Raw genomic sequence first — 19,933 nt, forward strand, 5'->3', positions numbered from 1 at the left:
AGATGAATGTCCCTCAATCTCAATATCTTCTCTGTCAATGAGATCTTGCACAATGTTTTTCAATCGATGGCAATTACTTGTCTTATGACCCTTGCTCTTATGAAATTCACAAAACTCATCATCATTCCACCAATTTGGTTTGACCTTTGGTTCATATGGAGGAAAATCTGGAACTGTGATCACTTTGTTTGCCACTAGCTTTTTGAATACTGATTCAAGTGGTTCTCCCAATGGAGTGTACTTCCTTCGTGGTTTGGAAGCTGTTTGATTGTTCACTTGATTGTTGGTAGAATTTGATCCAGAAAAGACGAACTTTGGTCTCACTGTGTTGGCATCAACAACACCATCATTAACTGTATTCTTGTTCTTGTTCCAAAATTTTGGTTTGTCCTTTCCTTTGAAGTCCTCTTTGTTTTCTTTAAATAGTTTGATAACTCCTTGTTCAATTAAGACTTTTTCTGTTGCTAGGCCCTTTTCAATGACATCCTTGAATGTAGACAAACAAGCTTTTCTGAGATCATAGCCAATAGCCTTGTTAACATTTTGTGTGAACATTTCCACCATTTGTTTCTGTGGGATTTCGCAAGAGCATCTGCTAGCTAAGTTTCTCCATCTTTGTAAAAATGACGCAAAAGATTCTCCTTCCTTTTGTTTAGTATTGCACAAGGTAGTAACTGAGACATCTGTTTCTATGTTGTAAGAGAAATGTTGAATGAATGCTTTTGCCAAGTCGCCCCATGACTTAATACCGGGAGGTAATTGAGAAAACCATTCCATAGCTTGATCTCCTAAGCTCTGTGGGAACAACCTCATTAAGTATGTTTCTTCTGCCGCTACCTCAATACAAGCTGTGAAGAATTGTCTTATGTGTGCCTTGGGGTCTCCTCTCCCTCTATATTTGTCAAATTTCGGTGTTACAAAGTGCGGAGGAAACGGAGGCATTGGAATGCTCTTATCGAAGGGATAAGGGCATATATCTCTCATAGTATATGTGGGTTTTGATGTGCCCATGTCTTCCACTTTCTTTTGTAGATCTCTAATTTGTTGCTCCAAATTATTTTTGGGTGGGGATTGATTTCTTGCAGCATACCCCATGTTTGAAACACCCATTTGAGGAGGAGCTTGTTGCATGTATGGATGATACTGATCATAGACATGTCCATATGGAGGTCTATATTGTTGTGACATATATGGAGCACTTGGCATAACTTCTTGCTGAGGGACCCCATATCTGTTTTGTGTGTATAAACCATATTCAATAGGCCTTTCATTTTCCATTGTGTTGCCCCCAATTTTGACATGAGGTCTCCTTGTGTCAAAATTTTGAGGATGTCCTTGAGTATCCACTTGTCTTGATGGATCTAAACCTTGAGCATGTGTTTGAGCATAGGGCCTCCATGAAGGTCTTTGAGTGTAAGTATCATATGCTTGAGCTTGTGTATGTGGGATTGCTGGTTTTTGAAGCAAAACTGATGGTGACTCCGGCATCGTATTATTTGGTCCTCTATTTCCTCCACTATTTGGTCTCCTTTGATCCATGTTAGGTTGAGTTTGTTGTGAAAGTCGACTTTCCATAAGTTGAGATAAGTCAAAATCATGCGGTATTTTAGCTCCACTTTGTGCCATCATGTTTAAAAAGTATTGACGATCTCTCCTCATTATCTCTTCAACCAATCTATTGAATTGAGGATCCATTATGGATTCTTGTATGTCTGCTGATAGTATTGAAGAGTTGTCAACATTGTCATTGTGTGTAGTATTGTTGTTTATAGCGTTTGCGCTCTCCACATTTGGATTGTGTCTATAAACATTCATGTCTGGTAATGTAGTGTGCTCAGGATTGTAGAATAGATCATTGTCATACTCATAAGAACTCATGTTGGCGGACCCTTGAGCTTCTTTAGCTTTTCTCCTAGATTTTTGAAGGCGGGTTTCAACCATGAACTAGGTGTTTGACCAAGATGTGAGAGACTTAGATGAAAAGTGAAAAGAGTATGGAAGACCAAGAGTTGTATGGAGTGTAAATGAATCTGAAGTTTACTTGCAATGTCTAAAGTGTAAGACCAAGTATGTAAGTAGTAGAGTAGGTGTGACTTCCAAAGAGAGGATAGTTTCTCTTGATGAGGTAAGCTGACCTTGACTCTAAGTAACACCAAATGAGACCCAAAGGTAAGAAACCTTGATGAGGGACCACTTAGCAAAGTGTAGTAGTATGTATTGTGTTGACAAAGTATGATGAGGACAAGCAAGTGACCTTTTTGACTCAAGTTTAGACAAGTGTGAATGTAAAATGAGATGCAAAGCAATGATGGACTATATGAAACCCTAGAACAGGCTGAATGCTAGATGAAACCTGAAGAAACAACCTAGGAAGCTCAAGTATTCCGAAACTGATTTCTTTTGTTTGATGGACTCTGAAATTTTCTTGCAATTTTAAACACAGACGCGACTGTATCCTTCACAGACGCGGTTTCCTGACACAGACGCTACTCTGTTAAACACAGACGTGATTCTGAGATTTTCCTGTTGATGTTTGTTGGGACTGTAACAGTTTTTTTTTTTTTTTGCAATTGTGGACACAGACGCGCCTGTATACTTCACAGACGCGATTCCCAGACATAGACGTGTCTCTGTTCGACACAGACGCTGATAAAAACACAGACGCTATTCTGTACTTCACAGACGCGTTTATCCGACACAGACGCGGTTTGAATAGACACAGACGCGTTTCTGTAACCTTAGTGCAATCTTTCCTATCTGTGAATTTGTTTTGCTGTGACCAAATCTGATTGTTCGACTGTTTTTCGTGACAAGAGGACACAATGTTGATAACTCAATGTTTGCAGACTGTTTAGACTCCAAAAAGTGTGTTGTTTGATGTAAAAGTTTTTGCATACACTTGAAGACACAAAAGACACAATGTTTTGCTGTTTTGTTTTGAGTGTTTGAGTGTTTAGCATAAGTCAAGCACAATTCTTATGGCTGGCCAAGACAATAGTTGTTGATCCCACATGGGGTTTTACCCCCGAGGCTACGCTATTCAGAGCGGATACTTAGATGCTTGACCTCACTGGCTCCACCCTCGGCACTCACTTCTCGGGTCAGCCAAGCATCAGTCCCCATGAAAACTCCCCATGGCGAACTTTGTATCTCTACTAAGAACCATATGTGTGTGGGCCGCTACCAGAGGTCCGACCTCCTGCCCCAACAACTAGAAGGATTTGGGCCTCTAAAACAAAATGGTGCTAGTAAGGGCATCCGCTCGTGTGGCCATACATGCGGCACTTTCAGCTCTGTAAATACAGAAGGCTCCCAGCCGGTAGGGGTTACGCCCTACAAATGATCAAATAAATTTGATCAAACGGGTTTATGGGGAGACATAGTGTCGGTATGAACTAATCAGCACACGTTATCCATAGTTTTCACCATGAATACATTTGATTATAGTGGTTTGGATGAGGTGGGTTTTCCTCGCTACCACTTGGGTCGTTCTCTTCTCACTAGTAGTCCTAATGACCACACGGGAAGACAGACCCTCTAAAGAGTAAACAAAAAGAGCCTATTGCTCACTCTAAAGAGTAAACAAAAAGAGCCTATTGCTCAAGACACAAAAGACAATGATTCAATTTTAGTTCACCAATTGAAGTGTTTGCTAAGCTATGAAACAAGGCACACAATAAAAATTACAAAACCCTAGCTAAGGCCCTGCAACAAAATTGTTAGTAGTTTGGGTTGTTTCAAATGATAACCCCTTCCTGCAAACACACAAGTTAGGTAAATTTTAGAAAACCCAAAAAAAAGACTTTGTGAAAAAGGGGCCTTCAACAAAACGTATTTGCCTCCAAAGCAAGCTGCACAAACCAGGTTAGCTAGATCTGCAAAGGTTAGCCGAAAATAAACCAGATCTGAAACCTTAAGTACAAAATCCGAAAACCCGAATCAAAGAAACTTGAAAAATTTGCAAAACAGAAAGCACAGACGCCTTTATACCAGACACAGACGCGTCTGAACTACACAGACGCGATCAGAGGACACAGACGCCTCTCCCGAATGCAGACGCGATAAGATCAGTCACAGACGCGGTTAAAATTCCCAGACGCGATTCGGAAAACCTGCAAAAAAATAAAAATCTGGCAAAACACAGGCGCGATTCACGATATCACAGACGCTTCTGAAACACAAAAACGCGATCCGAACACTCGCAGACGCGGAAAAAAAAAAACAAAAAACCTGAAATGTCGTCGAAATCGTCCGATCTGCAACTTCAAAAATGCAAAATCTGCAACAAAAATGTTAAATGCAAAGGGACAAGAGTCCCACCGGGCGTGCCAAAATGTTTATGGTGAAAATGGACAACAATAAGAACAATATTGAAAGACTAAAATGGATTCAACCACTAAACCCTAGCCTAACAATGAACAAAGATCCACCATAACATATGAAGATTACCTAAGACAATGCAAGATAACTTAAAATCACAAAGATAATACCATCACATGTCCAATAGGGTTCTGATCTCCATTCTTCCTATCTCCATTGATCTTGTTTGATATGCTTGCTCTCAGATTTTTGTATGCACAAGAGCTCAACAAAGAACGGAATGTGGTTGCAAGTAGGATCGTAGTGTAGCCAAGTACTCCAAAATCAGTCATTAGTCATTAGCATGTGTCATTAGGGTTTGACAATGAAGAAAACATCTCCTTAAATAGAAGACACAATAGGAAATGGAGGGTTAAGATTGAGAGGTGTAAAAAGAGAGGTCGGCTAGGATTAGAGGGTAGGTATAAGAAATACCAAAATAATGAAAGAGGTAGGTAGTGTAAGAATTAAGAGATGACTGACATGTGTCGTGTAGAAAAAGATAATGAATTAATTAAATAAATAAAGATTTATTTAATTAATAGAAAAAGTAGGACAATTAAATAAATAAAATATTTATTTAATTTAGGAAAGGGATAATTTAAATAAATAAATGTATTTATTTAAATGAGAAATAAGGTTAGAAGAGGATAAATGAATTAATTAAATAAATAAAAATTTATTTAATTAATAGAAGAATTAGGCTTAGATAATTAAATAAATAAAATATTTATTTAATTAGACATGACAATTTTAGGTGTCTACAACATCAACACTATATTAATGTTTCTAATGACACCACACCTATTATTATATATATCGAATGGTATTTCTCTCAATCACTCAATTTATTAGACACAACAAAATTTATTGCACTACAACATACCACCCATTATTATATACATCATAATAATTTGACCTTAACAAAATTAAATTTAAATGTATTTTGTTTCCTTAAATGATATTTCTAACAATAACTCAATTAGACACCACAAAATTTATTGCAATCACTGACATTCAATTTTACATTTTTTCCTTTTCCTCACAAAAATTAATGAATTATGAGTTGGTTAATAGTTTTTGGAATGGTGTTGCTTAAATAAGGCTTCAATAACTGCACTATTATATTTAATCAAATCACAAAAGATTGACTTTAATAGCCAGCTTGCTTGGTTGCCACTTCAGAAGTGCCCCAGTTTTCCTAATTTTAGATTGGTAAAGTTCTGATGTTAACTAATTTTTTCTATCCTTTGAGTACTTTAAGCTCTAAATTCAGCCAAGTTTTGCTCACAGCCAATCTTTTTGTTGCAATCCGCTTTAAATACCTTGTACATTTATGTTTGGTGAACATGGAGCTCCATAGACACTTTTTCCAGTACACTGAATGCAATAATACTAGACTAATTAAGAGAGATCAGCACTTTCTCCGTCAAGGCCCTAAAGTTGATGCTGCCAATGTTTTACAGAGAGTGCAATCTTTAATGGCAGCTGCTATACACATATACAGTTAGAATTGTATACTAAAACAACCATGATTTATTGCATGTGAGAGCTCTGCAAGAATAATTACCTCTCAAAGAAAGAATAAAGAATATAAATGTATGGTACTCTGAGGAGAGAATTGTACCAAGGAAAAAGATGAGAATCTCAACTAGCATAGTGTTACAGTCATATACTTGAGCAATGCTCATTGTATAATGAAACCTGGATTGAATAAAGCCAAATAGGAACATTTTTTTTCATAATTGCTGCCATGGTTGCAATTGAGTAACAGGATCTGTAAAGGATTCAATGGTAAAATTTCTGAGAAATGTATCTGAAACTTCACAAAATCTTTCAGGCCAATCTGAGGGCTCAATGGGTTCTGTTCCAAGTCCTGGTGCACGGTCCTTAGAGGATTCATTTTCATTCTCTTGCCAGTCTGTTACATAAGTAGCCACCCTTCTGTAGAATTTGGCCTTGAATGTGTCCCACACTTGGTATTTGTAGTGATTAACTACTGCAAAACCTCTAGGAAGGTTTCTGTAACGATACCCACGTTTGAGATGGAAGTGATGAACTACATTTAACAAACTCAGGTTCAATGCAGATGGGCGAATGATGGACTTATGTCTCTCTGTTCTGTTCAATCTGCAGGTATAGCCTGCTATCACACCTTCAATTGGATGTTTTGTCAATCCGGATGGGCCAAAACTATGGCAATCAATTCTGATCTCCCCTATTTTCAATGCATTAGTGTCCACAGATGTTGCATTGTCAATCAGCCTTTGCATTACAGTAGGTCCTGCTTCAGCAGAATCAGTGAACATGGTTCCATTCTGAATGTATTCTATAGGATTTATAAACTCATCTACATCCATGAATGCCACCCATTCACATTCCTCACGAGCTCGCAATGCACAATGAGAGAAACCAGCCTCTTGGCTCTTAATCCAGGGCCATACAATTCTACTCACATTAAAAGAGCCCAAGGAATCCACCACTTCTTCTATGTTATCATCACTGTTATTATCATAAAGAAACCATCTCTGGATACCCAGAAACCCATGGTATGTAATCCATTCTTTCAGAAACGAAGCTTGATTCCAAATCATTGTGCAAGCACAGACCTTATGCAGAGGCCTGAATGTTTTCATAGCTTTTGAATTCTTTATGATTTTATCATTAAGCTGAGCCACAGAGGGAAACAAGCCTCTCCTGAATTCCCATATAGAAGCCTTCATACCCTGTATTTCTAAGCCCTTAGGCTTCTCACATCTGATCACTTCTTGAGCAGCCATTATAACCCTAGTTTTAAAAACCTTATTTCCCAAACCGGGAGCATCCAATTTCTTCAAATCCTTAACATGCAGTAGATCACCGGCCAGATCTGAACTGAAAACACATAATAGATTATCTGTGTCAGAAACCTTACCACTTTTCAAGTTCAATCCTTTGACAAACAGGATTACACTATCCTCCTCAATTAAGGCTTCATAAACCAGCATTTTCCATCTATAATTGTCATTCCAATATCGGGCATTTGAAGGAACCAACAATCCCTTTTTCTTGAGATTTATGGTTAAGTTATATCCTTGTGCAGATTTTGGCTGTGGGGGATGCGGGCACCTTATAATCTCCAAGTCTTGTTCTTTCAAATCCACAGACATGACTGGAGCTTTATAGGTTCTCCCTGTTTTCCTATATACACATTCACAGTCCTCTTTCTGCAGGATAAAACATTTATTACATATACGCAAAAACACCAATACATGATCTGGAAAGAGTGCCAAATCTTGGACAAAAAGAGAATCATCCTTATCCTCAACTTTTTCTTCTACTACGTTACTTATTCGGAGGAGTTGAGGATGATGGGCTTGAGTCAGAAGTTTTTCTGTAGTTGGATGAAATAGGTCTGCCACACAATGAAATCAAATTACATCAGAAACCAAAAATAATGCATCCCCAATTCAAAGAGGATGTGTAGCAATCCCATCAAGGATAAATAAAAATGCTACTAAAGTTTGGCACAGCGTTCCAATCAATTCAGCTTTTAATAATTCATGAACATAATATTTTGACACTAGTAAATCACATATTTTTCAGATGCAAGAACTAAATAAACAAACCAACTCATTGTTATTGATAACCTGAAACAAAAAGGTCTATGACAGAACAAATTTCTTATCTGGTTAGCAATACCATCAACTGATTTTGAACCCAATTAACCTATGGGACCAAAAAAGAGGAAAAACCTGCAATTGGGTTTGAGGATTCTCATTTTATGGTCTGTTGATTAATGGGTCAATGAAAGGGGCTAAGAAAACACAGAGTAACAGGCCTATACATTCAATTTTATCATTAACTGATCGATAACCAGACAAGTCAATTGCAAAACATCACAAACCAAACAACATTCCTGTGAACCCAACAAAACCAGTAGACATATATTTTGGGTCTGGTTTTTCCTTTAGAAACTTGATCAGACAATCAAAACTAAAAGGTCAGTGGGCCTGCCCAGGAGACCAGAAAAAGAAAAACGAAAAAACGCACTTTCAGGTTCAACACAAAAAATCCTTGCAATTTTAATCTTGTTTAAAATTGTCCCCCCGTCCTACTTGTAGCATATCTTCTAAATAAAGAGAATGATGCAGAAAACCATTATACATACCTATGAATTGCCTGGCTATGAAGAAGCAGCAGGAGAAACCAAGCATATAGATCAGAAATCTCTTGGCCAACACTCTTCTTCCCAGATAATCTCCACTTCTTCCAAATTTAGTAGAACTTGCATTCACCCTGATTTTATCATTGCTAACATCCATCTTCAGATGATACTGTTTTGGGTGTCTGTCCTTGACCCCCCATTTCTCATCTGAGCAATAATCTTCCACCATGGTTCTGGGTCAGAAAAGAAAGTAACTCATCCGGGTCCTCCAGAGCCACTAATGTTCAAGCCCAGAGAGATACAAGCCAGAGCCAGAGCCAGAGCCTCCATACGAATGATAATAGATCATCATAATCATCAGGAGTTTAAAGGAGATTGCTAACACGATCTAACCAGCATATTGACTGCCTGTTAAGATGCTAACTGCAGTTTAAGAGTCTCTGAAGAATCCAGATCTAACCAGCAAATTGACTACCTGTTAAGGATATGTGAGGCATCCAGATCTAATCAACTAACTGCCAAACTTTTATGAAGCGGAATATTAGGCTGTGAAACAGCCATGGAAGAAGACCCACCAAAACGCTTGCACTGTGTATAAAGAAGAAGAAATGGGTATTTCCACGTGTCGGTCATTCTCCCCTGTTATGTATTGAATTCTTTTCAAGTAGTTAAAAACCGAATTGAACTCGCAATAGGCGGAGAATGTTGGACGCCCAACAATTAAACTCAGATTGCGGAGCATTTTGTGGGCCGGCTCCCAACTCCTTTTGGTTTTTCTTTTCCTTAATTATGTAAATTCCTTTTAACAGTAATATGCTTAGCGTGTGGATCCAACAAAGTCGAAATTCAGACTGCAATTTGATGGTCCGTGATCCATTTTCTTAATCTTATGTCATTTTTTTTTTTTGGTTCTATTTGTTTGGAACTTCCTTTAGTTTGGATTATAGTTCTGAAAATCTTCTCAGATTGGACTTTAGATTATTAAATAATTAAAAAAAAATCTGATTTAAATATAGAATTTAAACATTTTTTATTAGTTTGGTGTGAATCTTATTATTTTTTATATTGTATATTATTTAGTTTGTTTTGATTAGAGTGTCTTAAATGTAATAATTGATTATAAGTGAGATTAATAACATTTCTATTTTTTATCAAAAACATTTCTATATTTGAATCTCATTATCATTTGTCTTCAAAGATTTGGTCATGAATTCTAGATCTTCTATTTTCACCCTAAATTAGACCCATAATTTTCAAAACATAAATACACTCTTACTGACTTAATTGTATTGAATTGATGTACACTTGTATTGATTTTTGTGCTTGGTTGTTGCATTTAAAATTATTCATTCATTTATTTCAAGATAACTTAAGAAATATATTGAATGTGATTTATTTCAATTTATGAAAATAATTAAATGAAACTAGCAACATTATTAGAGAGCTACATATGCACACATAATCATAGATCTATTGCATGCTTGTTTGTTGTCTTTGAAATTTTTGCATAGATTCATAAAGCTATTTCAACTAGGGATTCGATTGACGATAACATGACCTTCATAATTTAGTAGATTTGTAAAGGTTTTTCAAGCACTCCCAATTCTTACACAAGTTTGGATATTAAGAGATCACACCAAGTGGATTCAGACACTCCATTTTCTATCTAATTAGTTCCACAAATACGAATTCATACCCTCACACTAATTTTGTTATAGATGTTTGAATTTGAATTCTATCAATACACAATCATTTTGAGATGATAATTTGAAAAAGCCGTAAGAATTTAATGTGGTGGCAAATAAATTCCATTCATCTTCAATTTCCTTTTCCCACCTTCAATGATCTATAATCTTTTTAAATATAGAATTCAAGAACTACAAAAACATTTCTTATTTACTCTTGTTTGGAAAAAATCTAGTTTTTTTTAAGAGAAGAGAGTGTTACGAGGAAAAATAAAATAAAATTGAATAAAATTCACACAAATAATATAATTTATAATAGAAAACTCTAGTGTGAATGAAAATCAATTTTCATATTGGCAATGACCTTACTACATTATTTATTAACTTAGGAAGACAATTACAACAAGTGAGACTTCAACTTTCTTTTCTCTACTTCTATTAATCTCCTTTATGAACAATTGAATTCTCTTATAATATTCCTATTATCATCTTACTAGTCAATTCATTTTCTACAATTTTAAGTTTAAAATACCTTTTACAGATTTTTGTGAGTAGGAAAGTTCTCTCGAGTCATAGAAGAATTCGTGTTATTGGCCTAGCACGCACACACACACATACACATACATATACATATACATATACATATACATATACATATACATATACATTTACATATACATATACGCACGCGCGTGCGTGCACACACACACACACACACACACACAAATACATATACATATGCATATTCTTTTTCTAGTAGTTCTTAAATAAATAATTTCTAAAGGAGTTCATTGATTTTTCATGACTAAAATGTTCATTCAATACTATTGACAAAAAAAGAGGAATATTATTTCAATGTCTTTTACCATTACTCATAATATTAAAAATAAGAATAAGTTGGCAACTAGTTGTAATGGAGGAGCAACAAAACACAACTAGATTTTTTTTTATCTTATTCCCTTCTGTTGGCAATGATTCCTCTTAGTGTTTTGTTGTGTACTATTTCTAGCATCTGTATCCCTTCACCAAACTGCATTTGACTAAAAAGAACAAAAAATGTTCTTAAGGTTGCCATGTCCTCCTCCCACTATGGCAAGCAACTAGCATAAAAGAAACAATACTTAGAATTTTAAAAGTTTCAAAATCCTATGCTAACTTGTGTTTACTCCTGCATTGTTTTTCCTTTCTTTTCTTGAGATATTAGTGTGTGGTGGTCAGTAGGAGTAGGGACACCACTAATCCTAAACCATGATCTTCATTTTGATGGTAGTGTTCTCCATTTAAAACCCAAACTCTTATCTTTGAGAAGTTTTTGTATTATATCCCAAATGAATTTGTAAGCTATTTGCACCTTTGAAGTACTATAATTGATACATCTAAATCTTACAATGTACTTATGTAGTGTCGTAATTTGTATCCTTATACAATTTCATGCTCATTTGGGTCTCACCTTGGTGTTTTTCCTTCTCTTCCCTAATTATGCTCGATTATGCTCAAACCAATGTCAGGTTTTAGGTCTTTGCTCTCTATCTTTTCTTATTGACCTTGTCTCAGTTCAGGAGGACTAAACTAAGGCACCATAGTCTAGGAAAAAGGGACCCAAATTTGAACCCTTTGATAGGCGTAAAAAGTTGAGCGGGAAAAGATACCCAAAGTTAGCTTTGTTCATAATTTTCAATAGGTTTCATGAGGTTGAGTATAAAAGAAAGTCTTATCCTCTCATTTGAAACATCTCTCAATTAAATTTCCTTAAGAGAAATTCATTTCCAATTGGGCAAGTAATCAAACATATTCAAGGCAAAGAAATAGAGGTCAAGTATTTTGATTTTCAAGTATTCAAGGCACCAATTTTTCAATTCAAAATTTTACCTCTTAACATGAATCATAGTAAGCATAGACCTTACTAGACCAACATAGTCATTCTCTCTCTTCTCTTCATGTGTTTCTCTTTTTATCTTGATATTAGATTGATAAGATCCTAAATCCCAAGGGGCTTGATGCATCTTGCCTCTTTAATATCTTGATGAAATTTTTTTAGTAGTATTTTGTCTTTACCGAGAGGATGAGTGTAGGCTCATGCTTCATGTTGGTGTAAATTATGTCTCATAATTAGACTTTACTTAAGTTGACTTAGGATAATGTATTCATTGTAGTTTACATATGAGGTACCATTGGATTGAGGAGGTTCGATAAAGTCAAAATTGCCTTTTGTTTCATCCAAATCCGATACTGGAGGCCAAATTTAGAGCCATTTGAAGGCAGAGCTCCGATAGTGTCTTGTCCCAAGAGTGATTTACAATTTTGGAGCACTTTGGATCAAATTTGACATCACCATCATGTTCATAAGGCCCAAAAACCTCAAGATCACTTTTTCATTTGTTCAAATCGACCTCCATCACTCAAAGTTAGAAAAATCCCCCCACCTGGTTGTCATACAGACTTGTAGGTATATATATATATATATATATATATATATATATATATATAATTTTCTGAATTTTTTGTTTTGATTTTCACGTCTATTTATTTTTATTAAATCCCATTTTAATTTTGCGTGGGGGGCAATTATTTTTTGTTTTTAAAATACAAAATAAAAAAATTTAAGTTGCATTTGTAGGCGTACCTGTACACATAGGTACGACCTGCGTACGTAGCGATACCTACACATGTAGGCCCCTGTGCATACAGATACGACATGCGCACACAGGATACCCGCACACACAGGCCCCTATGCATGCAGGTATGACCTGTGCACATAGGGATACCTACACACATAGGCACCTGTGCGTGCAGGTACGACTTCCTTGCAGGGACACCTACGTGTGTAGGGTGTCCTTTTTTTTGTTTTTTTGTTTAGTTTTTATTTATTTTTTAATGTTTTAATGAAATTTTTAATAAATAAATTTTATTATTAATTTTTTAATAATAAAATTAGACTATTAATTTTTTAAAAAAGTTTTTCTCAAAAATTAGAAAAATGCTTATGTTTTTTTTACTTTATTTTTGTATAAGGTTTTTTTTTCAAAAAATAAAAAATCATATTTTCTTTATTAGTTTTTAATAGAGTTCTTTTATGGGGCATTTAATAAATGTTTTTATTAAAGATTTTTTAAATCTTTTAAAAACAAAATTTCATGTAATAAGCAAAATTGGGAACACATTTTTTTTCTTGTTTACCATACTTGTTTGCAACGTTCTCCAACCAACAACCAAGGGGGGGAGGTCAATTTGCTCCTTTATATCTCTTAGCATCTTCCCAATTGGAGGCATCTTCATATGTAGTCTTCTACATGAAATCTTTTTGGTGGCATCATCTTCATGATGGATATTGCTGAGAAGTTTGTTGGAATGATGTGTTGTCATTGATGTCAACATATTCTTCTTTGTATTCCAGTATTGCAGTCAGATTAAATGAGTTGGTTTGGCCAATGTGTTGTTGTTGAGATGTTGTGGTTTAATAGGTTTAGAGATACTTATCTCTAGTTGATTCACTAGAAGTTTCAGAAGTTCGCATGATTATTTGATCAAGTTGTGTGATCTAGTAGTATGGATTTTTCTTCAGTTGTTTGTGTTATTTGGTATTCTGGTTTGTGCTCCACATTGCTCCAGAATTGCTATATCTTAGTTTGCTTATTTGGTAGAGTGTTTGGGACATTCACATGTATCCTCAACTTAGATGGTTCATGATTTGGAAGCCTGCAAGTGAATCTTGCAGTTTGACAGTCAGTTGAGTTGGTGTTCTTGAGGTTCGATATAATGATGATGAAAATTCTAGTAAGTAGTGATGTTGTGGTTATTTATGTGGTGCCTCATGTTTCTTGTGGATATTTCTAGATTAGGTCCTATCTTTGTTGATGGTCCGCATTGATCGTTGTGCGCATTATTGATCATTTTCTTGATTTGGTGGTGTTCTTCATGTTATATGACATTCTTGGTGATTGTAGTGTGTTGTGGATGATCAAAGCGTAATTATTGGTGGAGTTTCTTGGTTGCGGTATTGATTTGGGTCCACACTATGTCTTAGTTGACATTGTTTTGGTCCGCATGAGTTGTTGTAGTGTGTGAGGTTAATATTTTGTTATTTGCATTGAGGGTTTAACCGAACTTGAAATATAGGTTGATGAATTGTATAAATACATGTAATATTCATGTGAGATATGTATATGCATGTGCGAACATTGAATTAATCTTTCAATAGCAGAGGAGAAGTGCGAAAGAGTGTGAAAAAGTGTGAAGAAGTGTGAAGAAGTGTGAAGAGCAGAGTTTGAGTATCTGTGCTTAATCAGAATTGTAACCAGGCATTGGGAGATGCTATTTTCACAACATGCAATCCAGATTGTTGTTTGAATCTTGTAAGCCAGTGAGCCTTCCTCAGGGTTGTAGCCCTTCTTGTATTTGAGCAGTGAGCTCTAGGCAGTGTGCCTAAATGCATGTGCATTCCCCATTGTAATATTTACATTTACTCCTAATAGGGTATTATCCCATTGTGGGTAGGTTCCCACTGTCGTTTTTTCCTTAACCGGGTTTTTGATGTCAAAAATCTTGGTGTTATGTGTGTTATTGATGGTTTGTGCTTTCATTGCTAATAATCAGATCTAAATTTAAGTTTGAGTTGTGTAGAGTTTGTGAGCAAACTAATTCATCCCCCCTCTTAGTTTGTTACATTGTTGCTAACAATTAGTATCAGAGCTAGATCCTCCAGAAGAAGCTTGACGGCTTGAGGAGATCTAGGATGACAACCTTTTCTTTTAAGAAGGATAGTCAAAGATTTGATGGAATGAATTAAACTCTTTGGAAGAACTAGATAGAATTTCATTTGAGATGCATCGGTGAAGACTATTAAAAGATTACTAAGAATGTATATAATGTTCCTTAGGATGGTCCTACCACTTCGGATGAGATAAAGGAAGCTGAATTCAATACTAGAGCTAAGGAAGAATTGTTGAGTGCCTTGTCTGATTTTGAGATGACTGATGTGATGGATTTGCAAACTGCTTGTAATACCCCTTCCCTAATTAGACCCTTTTTGACCTAGTTGACCATGGCTGACTTTTTAGTGGTTTATGTGGATGGTTGATACATTATGTTGTGATGTTTTTATTCAATTATTATGCTTTGGAGTGTGATTTAGTGGATGTGATTATGCATTATTGCTTACTGAGGATTAGATGTTGATTATGATAAAGGACCCCGTCGAGCACATACATCTATTATGATATTTCTTATGAATGCCTAGATGTTAATTTTGCTTATGCATTGTATTTTATAAATGATGAAATGTTAATTTTATTCATGTGTTACTAATGATGGACTAAAACATTTACTTCATGTATGAGTTGCACTATGTATTTGTCCTCATGTTTGTGTGGAGTTTGTATGGGGTGCGAGGAGTTGACTTTCTGTCACTCACTTCGGTGGGACACAGAACGTCACGATTCTCCTTCACCAGTGTGTCTACCGTGTTTGAATGTATATATGTGTGTATGTGAGGTTTGGTGATGCAAGAATTGCTGGTACAAGGTACCGACTCCACCTGGCTCCACAGGTCTGAGCGTACCTAATTAACCCAATGAAAGTGGAGGAGATGGTTTTAAGGCCCTAATGTCATCCCTAGCCTTGCTCGATTGTGAGCGTTGTCAGTCATTTGTCAACCCTGTCGGATCACCAAGTAGGCCACTTTTCCAACATTGGTATGTGGGTCATGTCTTTATTTTGTTTAGTTGAGTTTTGTGTGTTATGCGTTTTGTGAATTTAATTATTCTCTTCCTATGTTATTTAATGAGAAATTAATTATTAATACCTTATGGTTATTAATAATTAATGTGCATTGTGGTTATTAAATTAAATTAAAAATAAATTATTGAGAGCACTTTTATGGTTAAATAGATAATCAATTATTCTTAATTGTTTAGTTAAATTGATTGTTGATTTATTAGTGGAATTTATATTGTCTTGAGTATTTGTTTAAAAAAGAGAGAGAAAGAAAGTCAATTTTTACTTTTAGTAATTAAAATATCTAATGGCTTTTGTGTTTTAATTTAAAAAAAAAAATATAAGTCATGTAAATGTTTTAAATAAAAATAGATTTTTAATTTTCATAAATAAATGATTTTGCCCTAGTGGATATTTTTGTGTGAAAATTCCTTTATATTTTGAAAATTTTCCATAAGAGGGATTCTTTTTTTTTCTTTTAGGAGAATTTTTTCCTCTCTAATGGTTATGAGGGTTTAGCTGGAAGCTTTGGTATTTTGGGAGGATTGGGTGCTCTCCTCCAATTTTTTTTGTTTGTTGGTTATTTTTTTTGTATTTTGGAATTCTAAAACCTTTATTATTATTATTTTTTTTTGGTTTGTTGGTTATTTTTCTGCTTTCCCTCTCTATTTGGGAAGAAATATTTGATGGAAGAATATGATTATCATTTCATATGTAGTTCATTCCTTTTTTTTTGTTTTATGTTTTGTGAATTTGGAAATGGGGGTTTGCTATTTATATCCAGCTTGTGTTGTGAGTTTATTTTAAAAATTTCTGGTTTGAAATGCCCAGATAGAAAATAAGATTTTTAAATTTTACCAGTCACCAGGAAGACAATTTAATTTTGTTAAATTATTGTTGGCCTGTTTTATTTATATCCCCTGTTTTAAATTTACAGAGGAAGGAGATTAAAAAAAAAAAATGTTTATGTGGGGAGGCGGGGGCAGGAGGGGGGGGGGGGAGGGGGAATGAAACTTGTTTTAGCCATAGCCATTTTTGGATTGGAAACTTAATGGTTTAATTCTATTTAAGAGAATTTTTCATGTGTGTGGGTATGAATTTTTAATTAAGGCATTGTGCAAATCTCTTTGAGAATATGTTATTTTTGCCCCTTTTCTTGCGTTTTCCCTATTGTAGACTTTCTTATTATGGAAGAATCAATTTATTGAAAGAGCTACAATTAGATAAAATAGCTTTTAATTATATTTTGAATGGTCTTTATGATTCCTTAATATGGATATGTTAGTCTGCAACTGAACATTTTTGGGTGTTTACTTTGATTGGAGGATTTTGGTGTTTGATTTGAAAAGAGTCATTCTCGTGTTTATGTTGGTATGTTGTTGAATGCGAGTCTATCATGCAAGTTAATTGGTTACATTCTGATTTTAGCTATACTTTCTTTATTCTAGTTGTGGTCTTGTCTTGTAAATAGGCCAATTGTCCGTTTCACACCTCCAGTGGGTTTAACCTTTGGTTGTTTCTTCAGTTTTGCTTGAACTCCTTGTGTTTAGTTGGCTTTTGTGTTTGGGCATTGGAGTTTCTTGGAGGTTGTTTAGTGTCATAAGGAAGAGTGGCTTCTGAGTGGGGTCGGGGCCCAAAGTGGCTGCCAGGATAATAACCCCTTGGAAGTTTAAGTCATAAGTAATAACTTAATTAATAAACTGGGGTTGGGTTTTAAAATATTAATCAAGATTAATTGTGCCCCACTCATGGTTGAGTTCTAGTACAGACTCAGGATGCGGTGAGAAGGCCTGAAATGGCAAACCAACTACCTTGTCTTCACAAAAGGTTTGTTGGGTTTGCATGAGTCATGGATGGGAGTCGGGGGTTCGGGATAGGCTACCAGGATAACCTAGGATGGGGGTCGGGGCCTATGGAGGCCTACCAGGATAAGCCATACCAGCTATGTGATGACACTCTTCCCTTATGTTCACTAGTGTGTAGTCTTGTGTTGGCTTTACTTGGAGCATTCTTGTGGGAGTCATATCTATATTCTTATGCCTTATGTGAGTATCTGATGTACATGTTAGACCATGTGATGCTTTATTGTGGTTTTCTTGAGGGTCTTTTTACTATCTCCTAGCATGGAGGGATGGTCCCTTTATGGTCCACATAGTTGAGTGGTAGTGCTACTTTCCATCGAGTATTTTGTTTGTACTTTCTTGCAAGGGATTAGCTTCGCAGGTGCTCCAGATGTATCTTGGATTTACTCCACTCCTCGTACCGGTTGGATCCTCTTTGTTCTTCTTGGATCATATTTATATCTCTTGGACCTTATGTGGTCGATTGTAACATTTGTTTATATGTATGCCTTCACGACAGTTGTAATTTGATGTAATCATTATGTATCTTTATGAGACTTGGTGTTTTAAGTGCAATTGTAATATTATGTTATCCTTGCAATATAAAAGAAATGCATTGTGATGAGATTTAGATGGTAGGATTTATGTCTTTAATTAAAATCATTGTTATAATGTAATTCAATGTATTATCATGAATGAAGCATAGAAATGTTAATGTTATCACATGCAAAGTATGAACATTCATTGTTTAGTGTAATTAAGTTCCTAATGGTTAAATATATTTCTTAAGTGGATTAATTGACCTTAAGTAAGGATTAGTTTAATTAAGTTATTCACGTTGGGAAACCCTTTAGGAGTGTGAGTTAAGTCTTCCGCTTGTGCAATTTAAATGCAATGTTTTTCTTAAATGCATTTATGCGTTTGGTATTGGTTAAAAAAAAATATTTTACACTCTTTTTGAGTGTTTGTAGTTGTTTCCTTTAGGGTTTCTTGGCGGGGCATTACACTTGGTATCAGAGCCAAGGTTTACAACACTGGGATATCTGGTCTAACTTTTGCCCTTAGTTTGGTGTGCGGTATATAGTCTTTTCGTTGCATGCTTGTCTTTCTGATGTATTCTTGTGATCGATGCATGAGATCTTGAAGATCTTAGATGTCTCACGCTTTGTTCCTTTTTCCTACTCTTTCTGAAAATCCTAAATGAGTGTAACATGTGTATTCAGTTCTTGCTCTTCCTTATTGATGATTAGTGCTTGTTGTGTGATTATATATGCATTGTTCTCTTGTAAGATATTTAGGTCTACAATTGCTCTTATTTTTAGAGATAATTGGATGTACATTCTTAACTGATAGTATATTCTTTAGACTAGCTTATTAGGTTGGATAATGCATTGCCTTAAGTCTGAAAGTATGATTTTGTGCTTGTGTTATACTTGTAATTGGGCTTAGTGTCGTAATTATGAGAAATTGTATAGAAAATGTTGAGTGCATATTCATAGTGAATTGAATGTATTACTTCCTTCTTCCTCTCTAGAAATTAAAATATTTGTATTTTGTGTACTTATGGTTGGGCATGTCTTCTTGTTGCAAGTGAATGTTGTGATTTCCTAAAACCCTTATGTTAACCTTAGAGAGGTTAGTGTGTACTTGAATGTTGGAAGATATCTTGGATGTGTAAAAGGATCATGTTATTGTGGTATAGGAGGGAATTGGATGTGTTTTCATTAAAGATTTCATTGTGTGTTTTATATGACCAACTCGAATAATGACCTGTATGAACAATACAATAATGTAATTGTAGTTGGCATATCAAATTGATTTTGTATAAATAGCATGTTTAAATGAAGAATGTGTTTGATGTTCATGCATAACCATATATTATTTAATTGGTAATTTCATTTTCCCTCTTCTCCTCATATTGTGACCTTTAATGAATGGTCATAGTTAATGATGTATTTTTTTTCAAATAGGAGTAGTGAGTGTTTTGCTAGAAGGTTAGTATGTAAGGAAAGATTGTTTTTATTAATATCATCTGGAAACTAGGACATTAGTGGCATCTTTAATATATGGAAATATCATGATAAGACAATTTGCATTCTTTTATATCAGTAGTGAAATACAAAAAATAGTATAATAAAGATGATAGGCATATAGGGAGAAATTTAAATCATACTTGTGTGATCTTGTTG

General features: G+C 35.1%; 1 protein-coding gene across 1 annotated transcript; it reads right to left on the minus strand.

The window, feature by feature from the left end:
* Window positions 1–5,877: 5,877 nt before the first annotated feature.
* LOC131069840 (glycosyltransferase family 92 protein RCOM_0530710) lies at window positions 5,878–9,279 on the minus strand. Its single transcript, XM_058005416.2, has 2 exons — window positions 8,510–9,279; window positions 5,878–7,753 (listed from the first exon to the last, which is right to left on the minus strand). The coding sequence occupies exons 1-2, from the start codon at window positions 8,733–8,735 to the stop codon at window positions 6,099–6,101; spliced, it is 1,881 nt and encodes a 626-aa protein (XP_057861399.1). The 5' UTR covers window positions 8,736–9,279; the 3' UTR covers window positions 5,878–6,098.
* Window positions 9,280–19,933: the final 10,654 nt, after the last annotated feature.

Source organism: Cryptomeria japonica, chromosome 6, assembly GCF_030272615.1.
Source record: "Cryptomeria japonica chromosome 6, Sugi_1.0, whole genome shotgun sequence".
Lineage (NCBI taxonomy): Eukaryota > Viridiplantae > Streptophyta > Pinopsida > Cupressales > Cupressaceae > Cryptomeria > Cryptomeria japonica.